Source organism: Ambystoma mexicanum, chromosome 8 (genome assembly GCF_040938575.1).
Source record: "Ambystoma mexicanum isolate Mex_15411 chromosome 8, UKY_AmexF1_1, whole genome shotgun sequence".
NCBI lineage: Eukaryota > Metazoa > Chordata > Amphibia > Caudata > Ambystomatidae > Ambystoma > Ambystoma mexicanum.
This window is the reverse complement of record NC_090929.1, coordinates 889,104,623-889,126,816: the sequence shown is the minus strand read 5'-3', so window position 1 is coordinate 889,126,816 and position 22,194 is coordinate 889,104,623. Positions and strand designations below refer to the sequence as shown.

The 22,194-nt window shown below is 46.0% G+C and overlaps 1 protein-coding gene across 1 annotated transcript in view; it reads left to right on the top strand.

The window, feature by feature from the left end:
- The window catches only part of WAPL (WAPL cohesin release factor), a 1,736,851-nt gene that overhangs the window by 1,113,687 nt on the left and 600,970 nt on the right, over window positions 1–22,194 (top strand). The window contains exon 12 of the mRNA XM_069610766.1: window positions 12,380–12,456. Coding sequence (XP_069466867.1) covers window positions 12,380–12,456 — 77 coding nt within the window. The remainder of the gene's footprint in view (window positions 1–12,379; window positions 12,457–22,194) is intronic.

Genomic DNA, 22,194 nt, shown 5'->3' with positions numbered 1-22,194 from the left:
TTCCGATCCTCTCGAGTTCTTTGAGGCCTCTTCCAGTTTTCTCGACGCCTTTGTCGGCGCCTTCGAGGATTTTTTACATCTGCGTCGACGACATCGACCTTTTCAAGGCCACTGATGATGGCTCCCTCTGCTATAGAGATGGGTTTTATACCATTTCACAGGCCAGAGCATACCCCCCTTAACTTCAATTTATGAAGAAAGGGAAGATTCTGATCGAGAAAGGCCTTTTGGGCTGCAGAGGACCACATCACCTGAACCAGAGACTTTTGCCTCTGAGGAAAGAAGGTTGAAAGACCTTCAGGATGTATTCCAGGAAGTAAGTGGCCTAGACAATTCCCCAGAAGTGGAATTTGTCAAACCAGACCCAGGGGAACATGCTGAAACCCCTTATAGAACCCGAATGTCAAGAATTATGGAGTTCATGGGTTGGTCTGCGCCTTCACCTGTTTTTCAACAGGATGAACTCACAGATATTCTGGATAAAGGTCCACAGGAGGATCCTGCGATTCCCTTTCATTCTGCTTTACAAAGAAAGATTTTAACTAACTGGGAAACTCCTGAAGTTGTCCCTGCGGTTAACAAGAAGTTGTCAGCGAAACATAGGGTATCTGCTGCTGACCCTGAATACCTATCGAAGCACCCTACTCCAGAGAGTCTGGTGGTCCAGGCTGCAACTTCATCAGGCAGTACATCTGCATACCCCACTGCTCCACAGGATAGGGATGATAAAAAATATGATGCCATGGCTAAGAAAGTCTTCTCGGCCTGTAGCATGGCTTTAAAATCTATTAATGCGACTTGTACGCTCGCTCGCTAGGTTCAGCCACACTCTTTGGGAGTGTGCTTTATCAGCGCCTGACTGCCTCCAGGAAGGAGAAGAAAGGGACGCATTTTTAAATATAGTCAGAGATGGTAAAGATGCATTGTGCGAGTCCCTTCAAACTGGCATTGATTCTGCTGACAGTATCAGCAGGGCCATGGCGGCAAGTACCACAATCCGCAGGCATGCGTAGTTGAGAAAGTCCGGCTTTGCTTCTGACGTACAGGCAGACTTTTAAATATGCCCTTTGACGGCTCTTCCCTGTTTGGTAAAAAGGCGGATGACAGTTTGGAAAAACTGCAAACATCTAAAGCAGCAGCCAAGTCACTAGGAGCTGCAATCCGCCAAACTAATTTTCGTCCCTCAGGATCCTCTTGGAGAGGAAGGTCCTTTCGCTATTATTCCTCATATGGAAGAGGCAAGAGGACGGCCAGCTCAAAGAGGCCAAGGAAAATTTACCCGTGGTGGACAGGGTAAAGGAAAGAAAGCCGCATCAGCAGGAGCCGCTTTACCTTCGGCAACTGCATCAGCCGCTCCCAAACCACTCTGAGGTCTCCCATCACAAGACACCTGTAGGGGGCAGGTTAACTCGCCACCTGACGGAATGGCAGGCTATTACGTCAGATGCTTGGGCTTTGGAGACAGTTGCCCAATGTTACTGCCTGCCTTTTCTACGCATCCCTCAGAGCCATCCACCGGGGAACAGCTCTCTGAAAGTGCCGGATCCGCTCCTCTTGCAGGAAATTGTAGACCTGCTAGAGAAAAGTGCCATAGAACCGGTACCTGTAGCGGACAGGAACAAGGGCTGGTACTCCCCCTACTTTCTCATACCAAAGAACGAGGACTGAGACCCATCCTGGACTTACGAGAATTATAAAAGTTCCTCAGGAAGGACAAGTTCAAGATGGTAACTCTTTCTCAGATCCTTCAGGCCCTCCAGCTTCAGGACTGGTTGGCATCTCTGGACTTTCAGGATGCTTATTTCCATGTGCCAATCCATCCCAAGCACACAGGAAGTACCTGAGGTTTGCAATTGGCAACTCTCATTATCAATTTCGAGTTCTGCCATTTGGGCTGACCTCCGCCCCGAGGGTCTTCACCAAGCTAATGTCGGTTGTGACTGCAGGTCTAAGGAGGGAAGGGATTCACGTCTACCCCTACCTGGGCGATTGGTTGATCAGAGCAGTTTCTTCGGAACAAGCTCGGATCCAACTAGATTGTCTGCCACTTCCTTCACAAGCTGGGCTTCTCCCTCAATTTAAAGAAGTCACAGATGATACTATCACAGAGACTCCAGTTCATTGGAGCAGTCCTGGACACGTCCCTGGGAAAAGCCTCGCCACCAGAGGTGAGGGCTCAAGATATTCTGCAGATGGTCGCCAGGTTTCAAAATGCCCAACGTCTCCCAGCCTACGACTTTTTGAGGTTGCTAGGCCTCATGGCATCCTGCATATCCCTTGTGCCAGAGGCTCGCCTAAGAATGAGATCCCTTCAGTGGGCACTGAGGACTCAGTGGTCACAATTCTCAGGGAGGATGACAGATCTCCTCCGGATTCCGGACAAGGTAGCCCATGACCTTCAATGGTGGGCCTCTCCAGAGAACATCTTGAAAGGAGAACTGTTTTGGCAACCATAGCCGGAGATAACAGTAGTCACAGACGCCTCTCACAGGGTGGGGAGCCCGTGCCAACGACTTGACCATCAGCGGTCGTTGGTCTCCATCGGAGTCCAGACTACACATCAGCCTGTTGGAGCTGAGAGCCATCAGACTGGCACTGAAGGCTTTTCTGCCGTCTGTACGGGGGAGAAACGTCCTGATAATGACGGACAATACAGTGGCCATGCACTACCTCAACAAAAGAGGAGGCGTAGGGTCACTGCCACTGTGCAGAGAGGCGATGCAGCTCTGGTTTTGGGCAATTCAGGAAGGAATCTCTCTATCGGCAATTCACCTAGCCAGAGAGAAGAACTTGACAGCGGACGCTCTGAGCAGGCAGAACAGTCTCCCACGAGTGGGAGATAGCTCAGTAAGTCCTTCAAGAGATCTTTGCCCTTTGGGGAACCCCTCAAGTGGATCTGTTCGCCACCCGTATCAACAGGAAGTGCAACAGATTTTGCTCAAGGGAATTTCCCCCGAGAGGAGCTCTAGGAGACGCGTTCGTAGTGGACTGGGAGTTCCCACTTCTGTACGCGTTTCCTCCGGTCCCTGTCATTCCACAAATGATCAGGAGGTTGAGAAGGTTTCGGAAGACCATGATCCTAATTGCCCCGGATTGGGCCAGGAGAATGTGGTACCCGGACCTTCTGGACATGTCCATCCATCCTCCAATTCGTCTACCGTACAGAGGATCTTCTCTCGCAGAAGGGGGAGGTCAGGTTCTCCATCCAGCCATCTAGACCCTCAACCTTCACGCTTGGTATCTGAAAGGTTGAGGTACAAGAATTGGGACCTTCCAGATGATGTCATGGAGGTGTTGCTTTCGGCCAGAAGGCCAGCAACTAAAACTCTATACCGCTGCCGTTGGAATAAATTTTGCAGCTGGTGCAGAGAAAAGAATATCGAACCCTTTTCATGTGGTACACCTGCGGTGTTATCCTTCTTACTTTATTTGGAAAATTCAGGCCTTCAAGTTGGCACTATTAAGGGCTATCTCGCAGCGCTATCGATCTTTAAGCGCACTGCAGAGGAGCCATCGTATTTCAAAATTCCTTTGGTAATACAATACCTGAAAGGTCTAACTAATGTTTACCCTCCAAGACCATTCCAAGTTCCCTTATGGGACTTAAATCTAGTTTTAAACTTCCTAAAGGGTGCTCCATTTGAACCACTCCACTCTTGTTCATTGAAGTTTCTCACCCTCAAAACTGTTTTATTGGTAGCATTAACATCTGGTAGAAGGGTTAGCAAGATACAAGCCCTATCTTGTAAACCTCGTCATACAATTTTTCACAAGGACAAAGTCGTTCTACAGGTGAAGCCTAACTTCCTCCCAAAGGTAGTTTCTGAATTTCACATTACTCAGAAGATTACTTTACCTTCATTCTATCCTCCTCCCCATCCGGGGAAAGAGGAAGAGAGACTACACAGGCTGGACCCTAAGCAAGCCTTGAGTTTTTATATCAGTAGACTTGCTAAAATTAGACAAGCAGACCAACTCTTTGTAGGTTACGCAGGACATAAGTTGGGATTACCAATAACCAAACAAACTATCTCCAGATGGAATATTTCAGCCATTCTGGAATGCTACAAACTGGCAGGAAAAGAGCCCCCTCAAAATCTAAGGGCTCATTCGACCAGGGGTATCGCAGCCTCCTCAGCTCTTCAAAGAGGGTTACCAATTAGAGACATATGTGCGGCTGCCACATGGTCGTCCGCACATACCTTTACCAAATTTTATAGCCTGGATTCCTCCTCTAGTCAAGAGACTAGATTTGGCAAAGCTGTGTTACACTCTGTTCATTCTTAAAGAGTAATATGGCATCTCTTACTCTCGCCTCCAACCACTGCTTTGGGAGTCTATCATAGATAAGGAATATGTCGGAGGACACAATCCCTTCGAAGAACAAGTTACTCCTTACCTGGTAACGTTCTTTCGATGGGATGTTCCTCCGACGTATTCCTTATCGCCCCTCCCATCCATCCCCGCAGTAACATTTCCCTTGTGGTTGCAGCTTACGCTCCTTCAAGGGTAGTAACCATTCATGCAATAACTACCTTACTCTACAAAACGGAACTGAGCAACGGACGCTGCGTGTGGCCATTTATAGGCATGATGGCGTCGATACGGTGGCTGTCGAGGAACACATACTCGACGGACGTCGACGCACAGCGCCCTCTAATGGGAAAAATGTTTCCGAGGCCAGCAAGCTGGAGATACAAATATCATAGATAAGGAATACGTCGGAGGAACATCGCATCGAAAGAACGTTACCAGGTAAGGAGTAACTTGTTCATTAGCCTCAAACTCAAACCCGCTTGACCAAATACTTTCTATTTCGTCTCCGGTTGGTTTTAATCGCCATTTCTTTTTGTTAAAGTCCTTCTTGTGTTTTACTTTGTGCGGCAAACCAGGTTTGCCTCCTTTGTTTGCTGACTTTTGGCAGGCTTCTGTCCAGAAGCCCTCCTTTTGGCATTTGGGTGTCTAGGTGGGCTGAATGTGAGGGAGGGGTGTAGTCACCCCCTGCAAAGGGTCTTGTTGGAGACCCAGATCGCACTTTGTCATCATTGGCTGAGGTGGTTGTCCAGGCCAGACAACCTCCTTGCTGAGTGATTGACAGCCAGGCTGTGTGAATGGGGGATTTTGGCATAAAAGGCAGGACTCTTGGGCTGGAAGTCAGTCGCCACTGGAACTGCAAGGAACCGAAGAGAAGCAGAGAAGATGACGGCTGCTGCAACTACCCCGTCCCGGTGAAGCCCTGCTGCAGCCCTGAGCTATCTACCCTTCAACAACAAGAGAAGATCCAGTCTGGAGTCTCCTTCCCTTGAGCCTGGTGGGATCAACCTGCTCACCTTCCACAGGCAGAGGATCCTCTTGGTCGAAATGGCTGCACACTGCTGTAGTGGTCCGGAGGGCCATCTGACGAGCCTCTCCTGTTTTAAAGGAGCTCACCTTTTATTCACTGTCACTTTGCTGCTGCTGGCTTCATCCCTGGGTAGTGCAGATTGCTCCAGACATCATCCCTCTTGTCCCCACGACTGAAGCTTCAGGAACCGTGAGTCTGGCGAACTACCAGGAACAACTGCCGCAGCACCAGCTCTTCTTCATATGAATAAGGTACTGTGTCTGACTTCGAGGCACTAGGGTGAACCCTTTTCTCCTCACCAAAGACTTGTCCTGATCTTACTTCCCTCTTATAACTTTTGCTTCCCTTTTGACAATATCCAAGTACTCCTGGCAATCTCGAATCGTGAACTGTTCTAACCTTGTGATTCTCGACAACAGGACCCCTGTCCCATTGACACTGGCGCAGGCCTATTGACTTTTATCTATGTTTTAGAAAGTGTCTCTTGATTCTGTCTACCTTGACAAAAGTATTGCCCATGATTTTTGATCCCAACTCTGTTGTGTTAATTCATGTGCAAAGTGTGTTTGCCTATGGTAACATTTCTTCTCGCGGGTACGCGTCTCTTTCGTAAGACCGAACTGTCATTACTGTCAGTATTCACGTAACAACCCCTGGTAACGTCTTTGTTTCACAACACTGGTTGGTCAAAACCAAAGGTAGTTACCTTGAATTGTTCTGCAAAAAGTGAATTGGTTATGTGTAGTGTATTTTACGTGTGGTTTTAATTTAATAGAAGTGAAGTGTTTTGTGAACAGATGGTCCAAGAATAAATGTACTTTTACTTTTTAACCAAAAACCCTGAGTCAGTGTTTGCTTGAGCCACAGTAATTGTAGTCCTTTGTGTAATCCCTGTTACTGCTCGTTTGCTCTTGAGATAAGTCAGGCTGCTCCACTACTGCTACCACTCTTTACTGTGTAGTACAGGCTTGTACCAAAGGTGAAATTGTACTACCACCTGTAGTCTTAATCTTGTGTAGTGGTCCCTAAGGGCACTACCCAGGATTCTGCCCGTTAGGCAGAATCCTGTGCAGTTCCCTTAGGGAGCACTTCACAAGATTAGGACCACAGGTGAGAGCAATAAATCCCCTTTGGTATCAGTCTGTACCAAAAAGATTTAGTTGCTAGCTGTGGCTGAGCAGTCAGACTTCTCAAGAGGGAGATTAGCAGTATTCAGGGTTTACACAATAGGCCTACAGTACTATGGCACAAGGAAACACTGACCAAAGCTTTGTAGTAAAAAGTAGTTATATATTTTAAACACTTCTAGATAAAACACTCGTATCACAGTCATCAAGCAAGTTAAATTAAGTCAAAGGAAAAATATACACTCCCAAGTTAAATTGTAGACCAAGTGAACCAGAGTGAAAACTGAGCAAAACGGCACAGTGACAACCGCATACAAGGGATCCTCTAACAATTCCTCACAAGGGAGGGAAAGCACAAGGTATATAGAAATAGGTTCTTACACACCCTAGCAACACTTCCCATAAGTTTGTGGACCAGTTTAAGCAAGACAGTGCATCAGTATAGGCAATACTTAAATGAAAACTGAGCAAAATGGCATTTCACAATGTTTAAAAATGAGAAGGAAAGGGTAGTTAAAAGAAATAGGCGCACCACACAGTTCTAGCTGAGAATCAATCTAAAGAAAGCAGATCTAACAAATTTGACCAGAGTCAGTAGGCCTGTGCCAGAGTCAGTTGGTACAGGGCAAGGGCCCAGGAGCAAAATGTTCTTGTAGCTGCATTCAAGTCTTTGGTTAACGAAGTGGAAAAGGTAGATGCAGAAGTTGAAAAGACAATGTTAAGAGAGAAGGGCGGCCAACCCAACAGGTAGGTAAAGGATTTAAAACACCTTTAGTGCTACCACGGAGAAAGGGCGGCCTGGCGGAACAATGTACCTTAAAATTAAGAAGTGGCTCTTGCGGTGGCGGTTGTTCCTGGTAGTTCCTGCAGTCCGGGTGATCCAGCAGAGGAAGAGAGGCTCTCGTCGTGGAGGAAGGTTCGAGTTACTGCACTACTCAGGGATGAAACCTGCCGCGGTGCTGCCCGACGAATAAAAGGTACGCTCCTTTAAATCACGGTCCCGGTGGACTGGTGCCTGGCTATCCGGCCTCAGAGTACAGGGTACGGGAGATTCGACCAAGGCAGGTCCGGGAAGGCGATTGGCAAACTGGTTGGCCCCACCAGCTCAAGGGAAGAAGGCTCTTGCAGGTGAAGATATTCTCTCGTGTGGAGAAAAGTGGTGAGACGCTGCAGCAGGGCTTCACCGGTGGTTCAGTCGTTGCAGATGTCTTTGGCTTCTCTCCTCTTCGGCTTCTTAGTTCCAGTGGCGACGTCTTGCTCTTCTTGTCCTCAGGACCCTGCTTTTATGCAAAAAGATCCCCATTCATACAGCCTAGCTGTCACTCACAGTGGAGTGGTCATCTTGGCGGGAGACCCTCCAGCCTATCGGGATAGAGTGTGACATGGGTTGCTGAGGCAACCCTGTCCAGGGGTCCTACTCCCCTCCCACACAATGGACCAACCCCAGACTCAGTGGCGCCGAAAGGAGGTCTTCTCGGCAGAAGCCCGCCTAAAGGATCCCCGACCTGGGTTAGGAGTTTAGAGAAAGACACGAGAAAGAAGTTATATTAAAGTTCTGGCAATAAAGACCTACCGGAGTAAAGTTAATATTTAAATACACCGGCGGTATGTTAGAGGCTGTCAGAAAAAGTGGTAGCCTCGAACAATGGGAAAATCCCATAGGAAAATATTTGCAGTTGAATATTTACGGTAGTAACCACTGCCACCAGCCAGAAACTTTTGAGAGAGGGTCTGTACGGTACCCTCTCGAAAATGAACACCAGGGAAAAACTATTAACTCTTTCCAGAACTTCCATAGTAAGATGGTTTGTACTGGTTTAGTTAATAAAAATTGACTAGTAAAGTCAGTTGGGACTTTACATGCCCTGGGAGACAATAGTCAGTCCCAGGGTTTTGAGTATGTTTGGGGGTCGCTACGACACCCCTGTGTCACTGCACTGAGGGTGCTGTGTAACACATGTGAATAAAGATGGTTCCTATGGGCTTGATAAAGATCCCATAGGCATCAAACACAAAAATAGCCTAGAACACATGTAGCAAAAATGCCTAAGAGTGGGGGAAGAGCGTCTCACTCTTAGCAGGTAAAAGGAAACGAACCCTTCAAATCCAGCAAAGCTGCTGGGGGACTCAATAGGTAAGGGAAATTAGCCATAAAATGAGAATTCTCCCTAACACTGCCTAACACCCAGCGCTCTCCAAAGCGGTGCAGGACCAATGGCTCTGGGCTATCGCCCAGGGGATGTTCCTCATTCCGGTTCACCTGTCAGGAGTAAAGAACTCTGTCGCTGACTTTCTCCCCAGGTAGCTGCGCTCTTGCCTCGAGAGGGAGCTTCCGCAGGACAAAGTAGACAACTTTTTCCTAAAGTCGGGCAGTCCCCAGATCGATCTGTTTGCAACGGCGATGAGCACCAAGTGCCTGAGGTTTGCCAGCAGATTTCCCCAGACTGGGAGAATGGGGGGACTCATTCTCATTCCCTTGGGAAGGCCTATTTCTGGTTGCGTTCCCTCTGTTGCCATTACTTCTTCGAGTCATCAATCAACTCAGACGGTACTGATTCAGAATGATCCTCGTAACACCAGCGTGGCCGAGGCAGTTCTGATACCGGACCTTCTCAGCATGTTGGCGTCCCCTCTAGTCGAGCTTACAGTGGTCACAGATCTTCTTCCCAGGGAGACAGCACAATCCTGAACCACGACCTAGGGTCGCTGAACCTGAAGGCCTGGCTTCTGCAGCATTAGAATTCAGTGGCTACAATCTTCAGGCAGATTGCAAGGAGATTCTCGCCAGGGCCTTAAAATGCTATAGACACAAATGGAAGCACTTTACTATTTGGTGCTGTGCACAGAAGATTAACTCTCTGAGGGTCACTGCCCTCCGGTATTGCCATATCTATCTCATTGACAAATCGGGGCTGGCTCATGCCTCCATCAAGCTTCATCTGACGGCTATCTCCCGCTACACCAGATCTCTGGGACGGTGTTCTCTATAGTTGCACCGCCTGGTCAAGGAGTTCAGCAAGGGACTGTTCCCCTCGTTCCCACCGGCGAAGGCTCCGGCCCCAGCGTGGGAACTCCATGTGTTGCCGACTAGGCTCATGGAAGCCCCATTCAAACGTATGCATTCTGCTTTGCTGAAGTTTGCCGTGGAAGACCGCTTTCCTCATGGCCATCACCTCTGCAAGACGAGTAGGTGAGATCCAAGCCCTGTCATGCAAGCAGCCTTACTTGCCTTTTCACGAGCAGAGGGTGGTGCTGCGGACACACCCCTGCTTCATGCCCAAGGTGCTGTCAGAATTTCACCTCAATGAGCCCTTGGTGTTACCTGTGTTTTTTCCAATGCCTTCGTCGCCGACTGAAAGGACTTTGCCCTCGCTGGATGTGGCTAGAGCGCTGAAGTTTTACGTGGCCCACACAGAGTTTCCAGAGAACTTCTCTGATTTTTGTGAACTTTGGTCCTGTGAACCATGGGAAGGCCCTGTCAAAGGCTTCCATTTCCTGGTGGCTCTCCAGCTGTTTCACTCATTGTCAACGGTTGGCAAACCGACCGCTGTCCGGCCGTCCAAGAGCTCATTCTACCAGAGCGATCGCTGCTACTACGGCGTTCCTGTCTGGTGTGCCCCTGCTGGACATCTGCAGGGCTGCTACGTGGAGATCGACACACGTCTTCATGAGATTCTACTGCCTCGACCGGGATTCCAGGGAGGAGTCCAGAGTCGGCCAAGTAGTGCTGCGCAACCTGTTCGCTTGACGGTGAGCCTGGTGAGGAGGTAAGAGATGCTTAATGTTGAGCTTTGCCACCTCCCGTGGTTGTGCATGTGTATACTGCTATGTATTCTTTATTGAGGCGCATGTGAATCCATGCCAGACCCCATGCTGGAGAAGGAACAAGTTACTTACCTGTAACTGTTGTTCTCCAGCATGGGTCTGGCATGGATTCACATGCGAACCCTTCCGCCAAACCCCTCTGCCACTCTTCCCTTGGTCCTACTTCCTCTTTACGTGCTACCAAATCTTAAGATGGCTGCCAGTGGAGGGGCTTAGATAGAGGGCAGTCATTGGCTCGGGGCAGTATGACCCAGAGACCAGCGATTGGTTGTTAGGAGCAAGACAGTTCAGAAACAAAACTGATTTTTTCTTTACAGAGGATTCCCAGCCTGACTGGGAATATTCATGAGCATGTGAATCCATGCCAGACCCATGCTGGAGAACAGGGTAAAGCCCTGTTGGACTACCTGATCTGCGATGGCCCCGTGCAGTGCTTCAATCACTGTTCTGGTGGGACCAACCAGTCTCAACATTTCTCAAGAAACCATCCGCCCTGAGACTTCGGAAGTGTCCCTGAACCCAACCGATGGACTGATCAGCTCTCCAGTGGGCTACCTCGCTAGAACAGTCACCATTCTGCATTGGCAGCTGGAACTTTGGTGGTCACCATCTTATGGTATAGTCCCCTTCCTGCCGGATTTCAGCCTCTCAGCTTCATGGGATCTGGCTCTAGAAGGGCTACTACAACCACGACTAGGACACCTGTTCCTGTTGTTGCGGTGGCTGTCGCTGGATTTCTCCTTCCCCCGTCCTGTGAATTGTCTTGAAGAGGGTTGCATCCGTGCTTTCGGCATTTCTCTATCGCCAAGCGATGTACTCTGATCCTGGACCCAACCAGAAGAATCCTTGCGCTTGCAGCTCCTTGACGCCTCTCACCGGAAACAAATGGAGCGAAATCTTAAGCACCAACATGTCACCGATGTTCTCCACCACCCCCGCCCCAAAATCAGCCTGTCCAATCATCTGGGGAATGTCGGAGCCTGGGGAGTATATAAGTGTATTAACGAGTGTTGCGCAACATTACCTGCTGGTTTCCTTTTGGTTGCTTGTTTAATTCCTAGAATAAATAACTGTTTGTATACATTCCTCTCTAAATTTAATTGGGCGATTTAATGTTATGATTCATTGTGGTCCCACCTAGCCCCACTCTCTCAATATTGAGAATCGCCTTACATGCTCTCCATTGCTACCTTGATTGGGTTTTGGCTCATCTTCGAGTTCCCCTGTGCACTATAACTAGGGTGACCTCCTAAAATCTGTCCACCAGGCCAGATACAAGAAATCCATCTTAACAGTGTGTCTCATTTATAGTGAAACAAGTGCAGATCCTTTGAAGCACGCTTTTCTGAAGAAATGTATTTCAAAGTGTGCCAATTTAACAACCACCTCCCAATATCTAAAACTGATTCTTGCAGCAGAAAGCAAAACCTTACCTGTAGTCCTACTTCTGTGGCATGCCTTAGATTTGCATCTGACCCTTCCTGCTTCACTCGCTCCCCGATAGGTTGCCAGCATTTACAAAGAGAAAATGACATTGCCATTGAACCCTATAAATGTAAACTTTTGGAATTAATGAATTTTCTTGGATGTGGAGTGCGCATAGCACAATGTTTACAGGTTTTAAAAACACAAACAAAAGGAAGGCACACAACAAAGTCTGAAGAGGTTTGAGAGAGCACTGTGTGGGGGAATAAGTAAATTATACTGGCATCTTGTATGTTCAGACTGATGACAATTTAAACAGGTAAAAGGCTTGATATTTCAGACCTAAAAAGCGGCATCTGCACAATATGTGAATCTCCCAATAAGACACGTTGCAAAACAGAATGTATTCTGACAGTACAGTGTTTTGAGAGCTGGTGTCGCCCTCCTACATTTGTGGCAATTGCACTTGTTGCTTGTCTTTGCATGCGTGACTATCTGTTCCATTGTTTTCTATTTTCTACTGTGCACATTGTGTATGAAATATTTTTCAAATCCTATAGTAAGCATTTATAAGACTTCATATATTTTAGAACCCATGGAACTAATGAACAGGACTATGGTCCTTATGTTAACTATTTTATTATTGCCTCACTTTCAGGTAACTGTGCATAATCCAGAAAATCAAAGCTATTTAATTGCATACAAAGACTCGCAGCTAATAGCAGCGTCTGCTAAGTAAGTTATGTTTACATCGCCATCTTCAGCAACATAAATCAATTGTGATAAAAAAGACATTGTTATTGTTATTTCTATTCAGGGCTGTCTTCTAACTCCTAATGTGTAAAATACTTATTCTGCCAGTCCTAGATTCTTCTGCCATTTGCTTTCCCACCTACTAAAACTCGTAAAACAAACATGTTGTAGTCCAGTTCTGGCTAACCGGACCACCCAAAACTATGCCCTTATACTGTCAAGGTTGGGATCTGGGATTGAAAAGGAAAAGGTCATCCGGGAGTTGCAAAAAAGCAATAGACGATTCAATAAAATGGAGCAAACCACCCTAACATCCCAAAAGGCACCTACACCCATCAATGGCAACAATACAAACACATCTTCAATCATTTTTCAAACAATTTCTTACCTTTTATTTTAATGGTGTCAAAAGAAAATGTGGTGTTCTAAAAATTGATTGATTTTAAACTTGTTACTGTCCGAGATAAAGTAAACTGTAATGTCTTGAGGCGTGCACACGTTATCATCCGGATACTGCAGTTACACATGCAGAAGAGTTAGCTCATTTTCTGTTAACATTTTCACACACTTGCAAAGGATGCACAGGCACACATACCATGCAGGTCTTTCAAGAATCCTGTGCTTATTCTTAAATGGAGTCCAATGCCTTATTTTCAATAGAGCTCTGCTGCTTCTAATAAAGTGCTACCAGGGATATCGCAACCCCTCTGCTGCCTTCTTTGTTTCCCACACAAAATGACTAGTATCCCCCAAATCGTTCTGGCGAAGGAACTCCTTTGTAAAGTTTACCTTTTTTGTTTGGATTATGTTTGATGAGTATGGACACGATTTTATTTTCTCAAAGCAATGTTTTTATTTGGAAGGAAAATCCATTAAACAGCAGTGAATAGCAATGAAATTAAAAATAACCACTTCATACAAACTCCTATCAAATAAAAACGTATTATTGGCTAAAAACACATTCCTGCAGTTGTAGCAAAAGCATTAAAGAAAAATACATGTTTGCATATATAACTTATATCCTCTAAAAAAAAAAGTTGCAGTTCATTAAATTTTATCCTGAAATCCAAATATTTTGAAGTAAATATTCTGTCCACTTGTAGAAGTGCTTAAATCGGTTAGGTGAACCTAGTGCCTAATAATTTGACAGTTGGGTGCTCAAGGGTATTGACATTCAATGACCACATGGGCTTAACCAACTGGAAAGAGTAGTCCACAATTTCAAGAGTATATGAGCAGTAGCAGAGATTACACAAAGGGACCACAATTACTGTGACTCAAGGTTTTAGGTAAAAAATACAAGTATGTTTATTTTTAAACCATTCGTTATAAACACAAAACTTCTATTAAACTCAAATAAAAACCACACGTTAAATATACTACAACTAACAAATTCACTTTGTACAGTAAGTCTCAAGGTAAGTACCCTGTGTTTGAATGAACCGGTGTTGGGAACAAAACACGTTACCACGAATACGATTGCGATCACTTTTTGACAGTTGGGTCTACTAAATAAACACGTATCCGTGACATGAAATGCTACCGGGCAAAAACACTCTTAGCACCGGAGATACCCAGAGGGAGTTGGAGGCAAAAATCACAGGCAATATTTTGGTTAGGCAGGCAGACTCGAGAAACATTCAGACAGGAGTTCAAAAGTCAAAGGACCGGAGCCAGGGTCGAGAGACACCGGGGCCTGTTGCCGAAGATCACAGTCAGACAGTTCACGATTCAACGTAGCCAAAAGTACTTCGATATTGTCAATGTTCGGAAGCAAAAGTTATAAGAAGGAGGGAAGACAAGGGCAAGCCTTGGAAATGAAGAAAAGGGTTTCACCCAGTTTCCTCAAGTAGAACACAGTACCTTGTTCCAATGGTGCAGCTGGTGCCCTGGCAGTTGTTCCTGTTGGTTTCCCGCAGACCCACGATTCCTGGAGCTTCGTTGTGAAGGCGGACGTCTGGTGGTGGCCTGCACCACACAGAGATGAAGCCGCAGCAGCGACGAGGAATAAAAGGTGTGCTCCTTAAAAACAGGAGAGGCTCTTCAGGTGGCTATCCGGACCACTACAGCAGCGTGCAGCGATTTCGACCAAGGAAGAGGATCCTCTGGCTGTGGAAGATGAGCTGGTTATCCCCACCAAGCTCAAGGGAAGAAGACTCTGGACTGGATCTTCTCTGAGTCGTTGAAGGGAAGATATCTTAGGACTGCAGCATGGCTTCACCGGGACGGGGTAGTTGCAGCAGCCGTTCTCTCCGCTTCCTTGTAGTTCCAGTGGCGACTCTGACTTCCAGCCCAAGAGACCTGCCTTTTATGCGAAAAAACTCCATTCACACAGCCTGGCTGTCAGTCACCCAGCAGGGGGGTTGTGTAGCCCGGACAACTACCCTGGCCAATCATAACAAAGTGCGACTTGGGTTTCCTAGGATATCCTGTGCAGGGGGTGACTACACCCCTCCCTCACATTCAGTCCACTTAGACACCCAGGCGCCAAGAGGAGGGCTTCCGCCAAAAGACGGTGAACAAAGAAGGCAAACCTAGTTTGCCGCGCAAAACACAAGAAGGACTTTAACTAAATGAAATGGTGAATAAACCCAACCGGAGCCAAAAGAAAGACGATTTGGTCAAGCAGGTTTATGTTCGAGGCTAATATAGCCAAGAACAGTACCACGTTTATCTAATATAATCGCGGTAGAAAAGTTAGGGTAGATACCACTGCCACCAGCTAAGTCTAAATGTTAAGAGCAAAATAATGCTCTAGGAGGTACAGATAAAAAGGGATACAAATGAACCCTTTCCAGTACTCCATGGAAGATGGGGTGTACTGGATCTGTAGTAGATTGAGGAAGTAAAGTTAATGGTAACTTTACCCTTTTCTGGGGGACGGTAGTCGCCTCAGAAATTGAGTCGAGGGAAGTCTCAAAGACAACCCTGTGCCACGGCACTGAAGGTGCTGTGCGACACACAAAAAGAAGGGGGCTACTGAAGTGGTGTACTTAAGAGTCCACAATCACAAAAACAGGTAGAAACACATAGCAAAACACAGCTAAGAGTGGGGAAAAAGCTCTCTTACCAAGGGGAAAAAATAAACTCCAGATGTCCAGCAAAGCTGCTGGGGGCTCACTAGGTGAGGGAAATTACCCATAGATGAGAATTCTCCCTAACACTATCCATAAAAACAAATGTTTATATTCCCAGTAAAATACAGCAAGATGTCTTGATAGCATAACGACTTAGTAAATCCACAATTTGTTTTGTTTATCTTAAAAGTGCAATACAACACAGTCTTCCCGTAGGCCACACACTGAAGGCTCAAGTGCCCACTGATGATTGGGGGAACCGTTTAACCCTGAATATTAAAATCATTGTTTGTTTCTGATGTCCGGTCCATAAGGCAACATACAAAGTTTACAACCATCATTAAATGAATTGTACCAGCACTTATAATTTGATTAATTTTCCGCCTATACACCTGTAGTTCAAGAAAAAGAATTATCATCTCTAGTATAAAATGAGTGATCTGAATAGTTTCTTCTGCCAGTTAACAGAAATCTTACGCCTCCTATTTCATCCCCTACTCGGGTAGTTGGAAACTGCAAACACGCTACCTCGAGAACTTATAGGCTTAATAAAGGACAAGGTCTCCTCAAGCCATCCAATACCTGAGGAAATTCAAAGGATCACTAAACAAATCGTTTCTTCTTGTATTTGGGGCACAGGGAAACAAATGTGGTTGTGCTACATCTCAGGTTGCTACAAAACAGTCAATCTCCAAAGCTCCAAACTTACAGCAAACAGAAAAGCAACTAGGTGTCCTGTATTCAGACTGAATTTGGCATAGGTTTTTCTCATTGACTCGTCAATGCCATCCAAATATTCCTCTGAGCCAGCCTTAACCTAATAAGTCATGTAATCTTACATAAACAGGTGCCTTCTTATTTGAGAGTTTATATCCTGAATTACTGAGACCCCATACACTTTACTATCCCACATGATTTCTTTAAACCTAGTGTTCTGTGCATGTATTGTGCCTGCGCCAAGGGATTGACTGAGTAATATGAGGTAGATGCAAAAATGGTTTAGTCTTGAAGATTCTTTTCACCATCCTTCAGGTAACTTATGTGGCATAAACCCATATTTCTTCCCTATAAATAGCAGTCTGGACCAGGTTTTTTATTTATTTTTTTTATTTATTTTTTTAAGTCTCTATCGCCAGCAAGGTGACTTTCCGACTATAGCTTCAGGCTAATGTGAGAGTATCCCACCCATGTCTTTTCATAGTGAAGTGACACTTTTGTGCCTGCAGGGGTACAGAATTAGCTTCTGGGGTGCTCCAAAACAAATAAATTAAACTGCCTCTTAATAAAGTACAGTGATTTTAATTGGTTTAGGGGGGTGGCTGGCCATCACCTCTTATGTTTGTGATGTTTGCTAAGTGATTTCTCTCATTACAGAACATTTCCTTAATTTTGGAAATGATGGCGTCATATAAAGGTGTGCTAGTTTGTATGCCTCCAACCTTTATAGCATCGTCCCCCAGACTGGACACTCAAGTCGAAGTAAAAAATGCAAAAGTAACGCCATAATATACGCTAATCTCATTCAACTTTTGACTCGGGATACTTGCCCCATTCTATCCCCCTCTCTAAGCCAGTTGTCTTATATTAATGATTTAGAGAGCGTCAGGGGACCACTCCGGTAGTGATAGTGCGCAGTACAAATATCCTTTAACTTTTATGTCCTAAAATAAATTGGTGCCCCCAGATCTGGAAAAAAACTTCCACAGCATGGATCTTTCAATGCAATCACTCTTACAATCGATAACATTTCGGTGGCTTGGGGGTCTGTCTGCTTAGAATGACATGCTTTACATAGGTCGACATCTTGTTGAAGCTGTAAAGTATTGCACATGAGGTTTTTCGAAGTTCGAAGAGGCACGTCGACGAGGCCTGTCTCTAATACTATCCATAGTGTGACGTACCCTGGACTCATGGTCCCTCACGTGTCGAGGTCCCTCAGATAATTTTTTTCCACCATTGTGGATAGTTGTGTTCTCGCAATGCTACTCAATACCTCTTAAATGTAAACTACTAGTTACAGATTGTTAGGCAGAATCCTCTGCATTACCCTTAGGGAACACTACAGACAAGTCTACAAGTGGTAGTACAATTTCACCTTTGGTACAAGCCCGTACTACACAGTTATAGTGGTAGAATTAGCGGAGCAGCCAACTTATCTCAAGAGCAAATGAGCAGTAATAGGAATTACACAAAGGACTACAATTACTGTGACTCAAGCAAACACTGACTAAGTACATTTATTTTTAAACCATCTGTTCACAAAACACTCTACTAAACAAACCAAATCACACTCTTAAATATACTACACACAACCAATTTCCTTGGTTTTGGACAATTCAAGATAAGCACCTTAGGATTTGACAGACCGGTGTTGTGAAACAAAAGACCTTACCGCGGGTTAAACGCTCACTTTTTGACAGTAATGACAGTTCGGTCTTACGAAAGAAAAGCATACCCGCGGGAAAAAATATAACCGTAGTCAAACACACTTAGCACTTTGAATAAAAACCATGGCAAAGGGGATAAAAATCATAGGCAATACTTTTGTCAAGGCTCTAGAATTCAGATGACTTGTTAAAAAATGCAGATAAGGTCAATAGGCCTGCGCCAGTGTCCAATGGAGCAGGGCTCTGTTGTCGAGGATCACACGTTTAGAACCGTTTGAGATGAACTATGCCAGGAGTACTTAGATATTGTCAAAGGGAGGCAAAAGTTATAAGAGGGAAGGAAGAAAGGACAAGCCTTCGGTAAGAAAAAGGGTTCACCCCGATTTCTCAAGGTCGGACGTAGAGAACGACCAAATGTGCACAATACCTTCTCCGTATGAAGAAAGCTGGTGCCACGGCAGTTGTTCCTGCAGGCTCACGGTTCCTGAAGCTCCTGTCGTGGGGACAAGAAGGACGACGTCTGGAGCGATCTGCACTACCCAGGGATGAGGCCTGCAGCAGCAAAAGCAATGGTGAATAAAAGGTGCGCTCCTTTAAAACAGGAGAGGGCTCTTCTGATGGATATCCAGACCACTACAGCTTCGTGCAGCGATTTCTACCCACGTGAGGATTCTCTGGCTGTAGAAAGGTGAGCTGGTTGATCCCACCAGGTTCAGGAGAAGAAGACTCCGGGCTGGATCTTCTGTCGTTGAAGGGTAGATGGCTCTGGACTGCAGCAGGGCTTCACCGGGACTCGTGGGGGGCGGTTGCAGCAGCAGTCTTCTCCGCTGCTCTTCGGTTCTTGTAGTTCCAGTGGCGACTGACTTCCAGCCCAAGAGTTCTGCCTTTTATGCGAAAATCCCCCATTCACACAGCCTGGCTGTCAATCACACAGCAGGGGGGGTTGTCCAGCCCGGACAACCCCTCCAGCCATGGGACACAAAGTGCAACTTGGGTCTCCAAGGAGACCCTGTGCAGGGGGTTACTAAACCCCTCCCTCACATTCAGCCCACCTAGTCACCCAGACGCCAAAGGAGGGCTTCTTCGTAGAAGCCCACCAAAGGTCGGCGGACAAAGAAGGCAAACCTGGTTTGCCGCGCTAAGTAAAACACAAGAAGGATATTAACACAAAGAAATGGCGAATAAACCCGACCGGAGCCAAAAGAAAACTTATTTGGTCAAGCGAGTTTTTGTTCGGGGCTAATATAGTAGCCTAAAACAGTACCACGTTTATATAGTATAATCGAGGGTGAAATGTTATGGTAGAGACCACTGCCACCAGCCAAGTCTTAGTGTTAAGGGAGGGAAACAAAGCGCCAAGAGGCGCAGACAAAAACGAGTAGGAATTAACCCCTTCCAATACTCCATGTAGGATGGGGGGGTATTGGGTCTGTAGGTTAAATGAATACATAAAGTAAATGGCAACTTTACTCGTTTCTGAGGGACAGTAGTCAGCCCCAGAAAAATGGAGTCAGTGGGAAGTCTCAAAGACAACCCTGTGTCACTGCATTAAAGGTGCTGTGTAACACACAAAAAGTGGGGCTCATGGGGTGGTGTAGCTCCAGAGCCCAAGATCACACAAACAGTAGAAATGCACATGGCAAAACACATGTAAGAGTGGGAAAAAGGCTCACACTCTTACCGGGTGGAAAAAATAAACCCCAGCAAAGCTGCTGAGGAACTCACTAGGTGAGGGAAATTAGCCATAAATGAGAATTCTCCCCAACACAGATTGATGCACCATGTCGCTGGCTGACCTTCGGAACTATCTTCATGCATGATTTTCGGAGACCGAGATAGACGTTTGTTCCTATACCTAGCTTCGGCCTACCATTAGGGAGAGCGGGAAGGACTGATAATTTCTCTCTAAGATAATGCCTGCCCCTTTTCCCAGTCTCTACTGCCTTTTGTCTTGATGCCTTTTCATCCACATTTCACTCTGAAACCTTCTCCATTTAAATTTATCTTTAATTGCAATCCGAAGTTCCTATGGAAAGACGCATATTGTGTGTGTGTGTGTAATCACTGCCTTCCCTGTGATCACTTAGTCCCGCTGTGCATCTTGGTAGCTCTTTAGGAGTCTGAGACCGCTGCGGAAATCTTCTAATCAGATCACATAGGCCGAGGCAGCCGCGACTCACTTTCGGTGCTCAAAGACATAAATAAGGGATCCTTAGGTTCCTGCGTGCCTGTCCCCAACGTCAAAAGGCAGCTATAGCACGCTGCTATGAGGGCGACGCTGGCACATACGCACACATGCCTAAACATAAGCACCTACCCCAGGGCCGTACCTCAGCAAAACATAGGAAGGCTGCACGCTGGTGGTAGGCGTATCTCGACCTGCCGATCCACCGCTGACTAAGCCAGATGTGGTTCTGCAACAGCGCATTACACAAGGCGCTCGTGAAGGTACTCTAGCAATGGGCATGCATAAATCCCTTTCGACAGATCAGGCGTAAATGCTGAAACAGCCGTCCATAAGACAAGTCACATTCTCCATCACAAAAACATCAAAAGGAGCATCATGCTCATAGAAAGCAGACTCCTGGTGGCTCTGGAGCCTATGATGAAGCCCCTTCACCTCTTTCATCATCCGTTCAGAAAGAAAATTCAAGGGAAAGTCCAAAAGATACCCCTAGGGCAGAACATCCAAAAGAAAAAGAAACCCCAAGGGCAGACCCTGATGTAGTGTTCCCTCTGGCAGAAGTACCAATTACTAGACATGGACCCAAGGAAGATTTGAGGAAACCATTGATAAAATAACCTTTGTCGACTAAATGAGCAAGTTGCTTACTCCACAAAAACCTATGTAATAACTTTCAGGACCAGTGGGACCTACTCGGCCCCAACGCCTTGCGTCATCCATGCCTGACCCTACCATCACGCTCAGAGAGGCCCCTCATGGTTCTCAGCAGGGAGATGTAGTCTGATCAAGCAGATCAGGACGTTTGGGTCATCGATCAGGATTATCCTGATCAGAATCCCAACGATGCTTACCAAAAGGACCAAGATTACCCGGATCTCACTATTATAGATCCAACTGATGCCGCAGAAGTCCAGAGCAGTCATACTTCGCCCATAGCGCACCAACTGCTATATAATAACCTGCTGAAAAAAGCAGCTCACCATTTTGGCATACAGATGGCAGAGACACACCCGGAGGGAACTGATTTTGTCAAGGACATTGTAAGGAAGACATGGTATCAACAGTAAGACGGACACAAGTGACCACAGTTTAAGGGTTTTTATTGAACTTCAAAAGGGTATGATATACACTGATCTAATTATAAATCTACAGATGGGAGTAAGCTACGACCATCAAATAATAATGCAGTCCTACTGGTGTCATGTCAAAATGAAAGGGCCATACTAAAAAACCTATTGCCAGTCCTTACCTCTAAAAACAAATCATGTAGGGAATAATATTATGAAAAAGAAATGTTCAAAATTATGTCAGGATGTAGAGGCCGTCGGCCTCCCTTCCCCACGTTTTCATCACTGGACAAGGCGGTTCACTCGCGTAACACACCCTTTGGCTTCTTCTGCATGAGGACACAGTTCAGTTACCAGCATCAGGGACTTCTGTACTCAAGTCTCTTTACTTATCAAAGTTTCTTGATTCAGAGAGCCCAATGTACAAAAACAAAGAGAGTTCTTTTCATCTCACAAGTACTCAATTCAGATGATTCTCTTTTCACCCTGGATCCCCCTCTTCTGGGCTCAGATCCCCCTTTACAATGTTCAAAGAATATTCTTTCTCAGATAACTCAGTTATCTGGATCTCCCTCAGCCAGGCTCGGACCAATTTCAGTTCGTATTAACCATCAGACTTTAGAGTGTGCACAGCGTTTAGCTTGACCCTTTGCAGGACCACTTCGATCTCACAATTCCTTTTTCACATTTGCCAAACAGTTGGATACCTAACACAGGACTTTCGAATGAGCACCCACGTGGCTCCAGATTACTCTGTTTACGGTATCTTTCTTGGCTTTAAAAGTTAAGTCACTCCTCTGTTGTTCAATTATATTTCTTGTGTCACATACGATTCACACACTGTTCTCTTTAGATTTCTCTATACAATGTTGCCGCTTGCAACCTTGGTTCTAACACAGGCCGATCTGGTATCAGTCTCCCCGACTCACTGGCTGTGATGACTTTACTGGCGCTGCTTTGTTGTAGGAGCCAATGACCGTACCACAGCGGCAAATGCTCCTCCG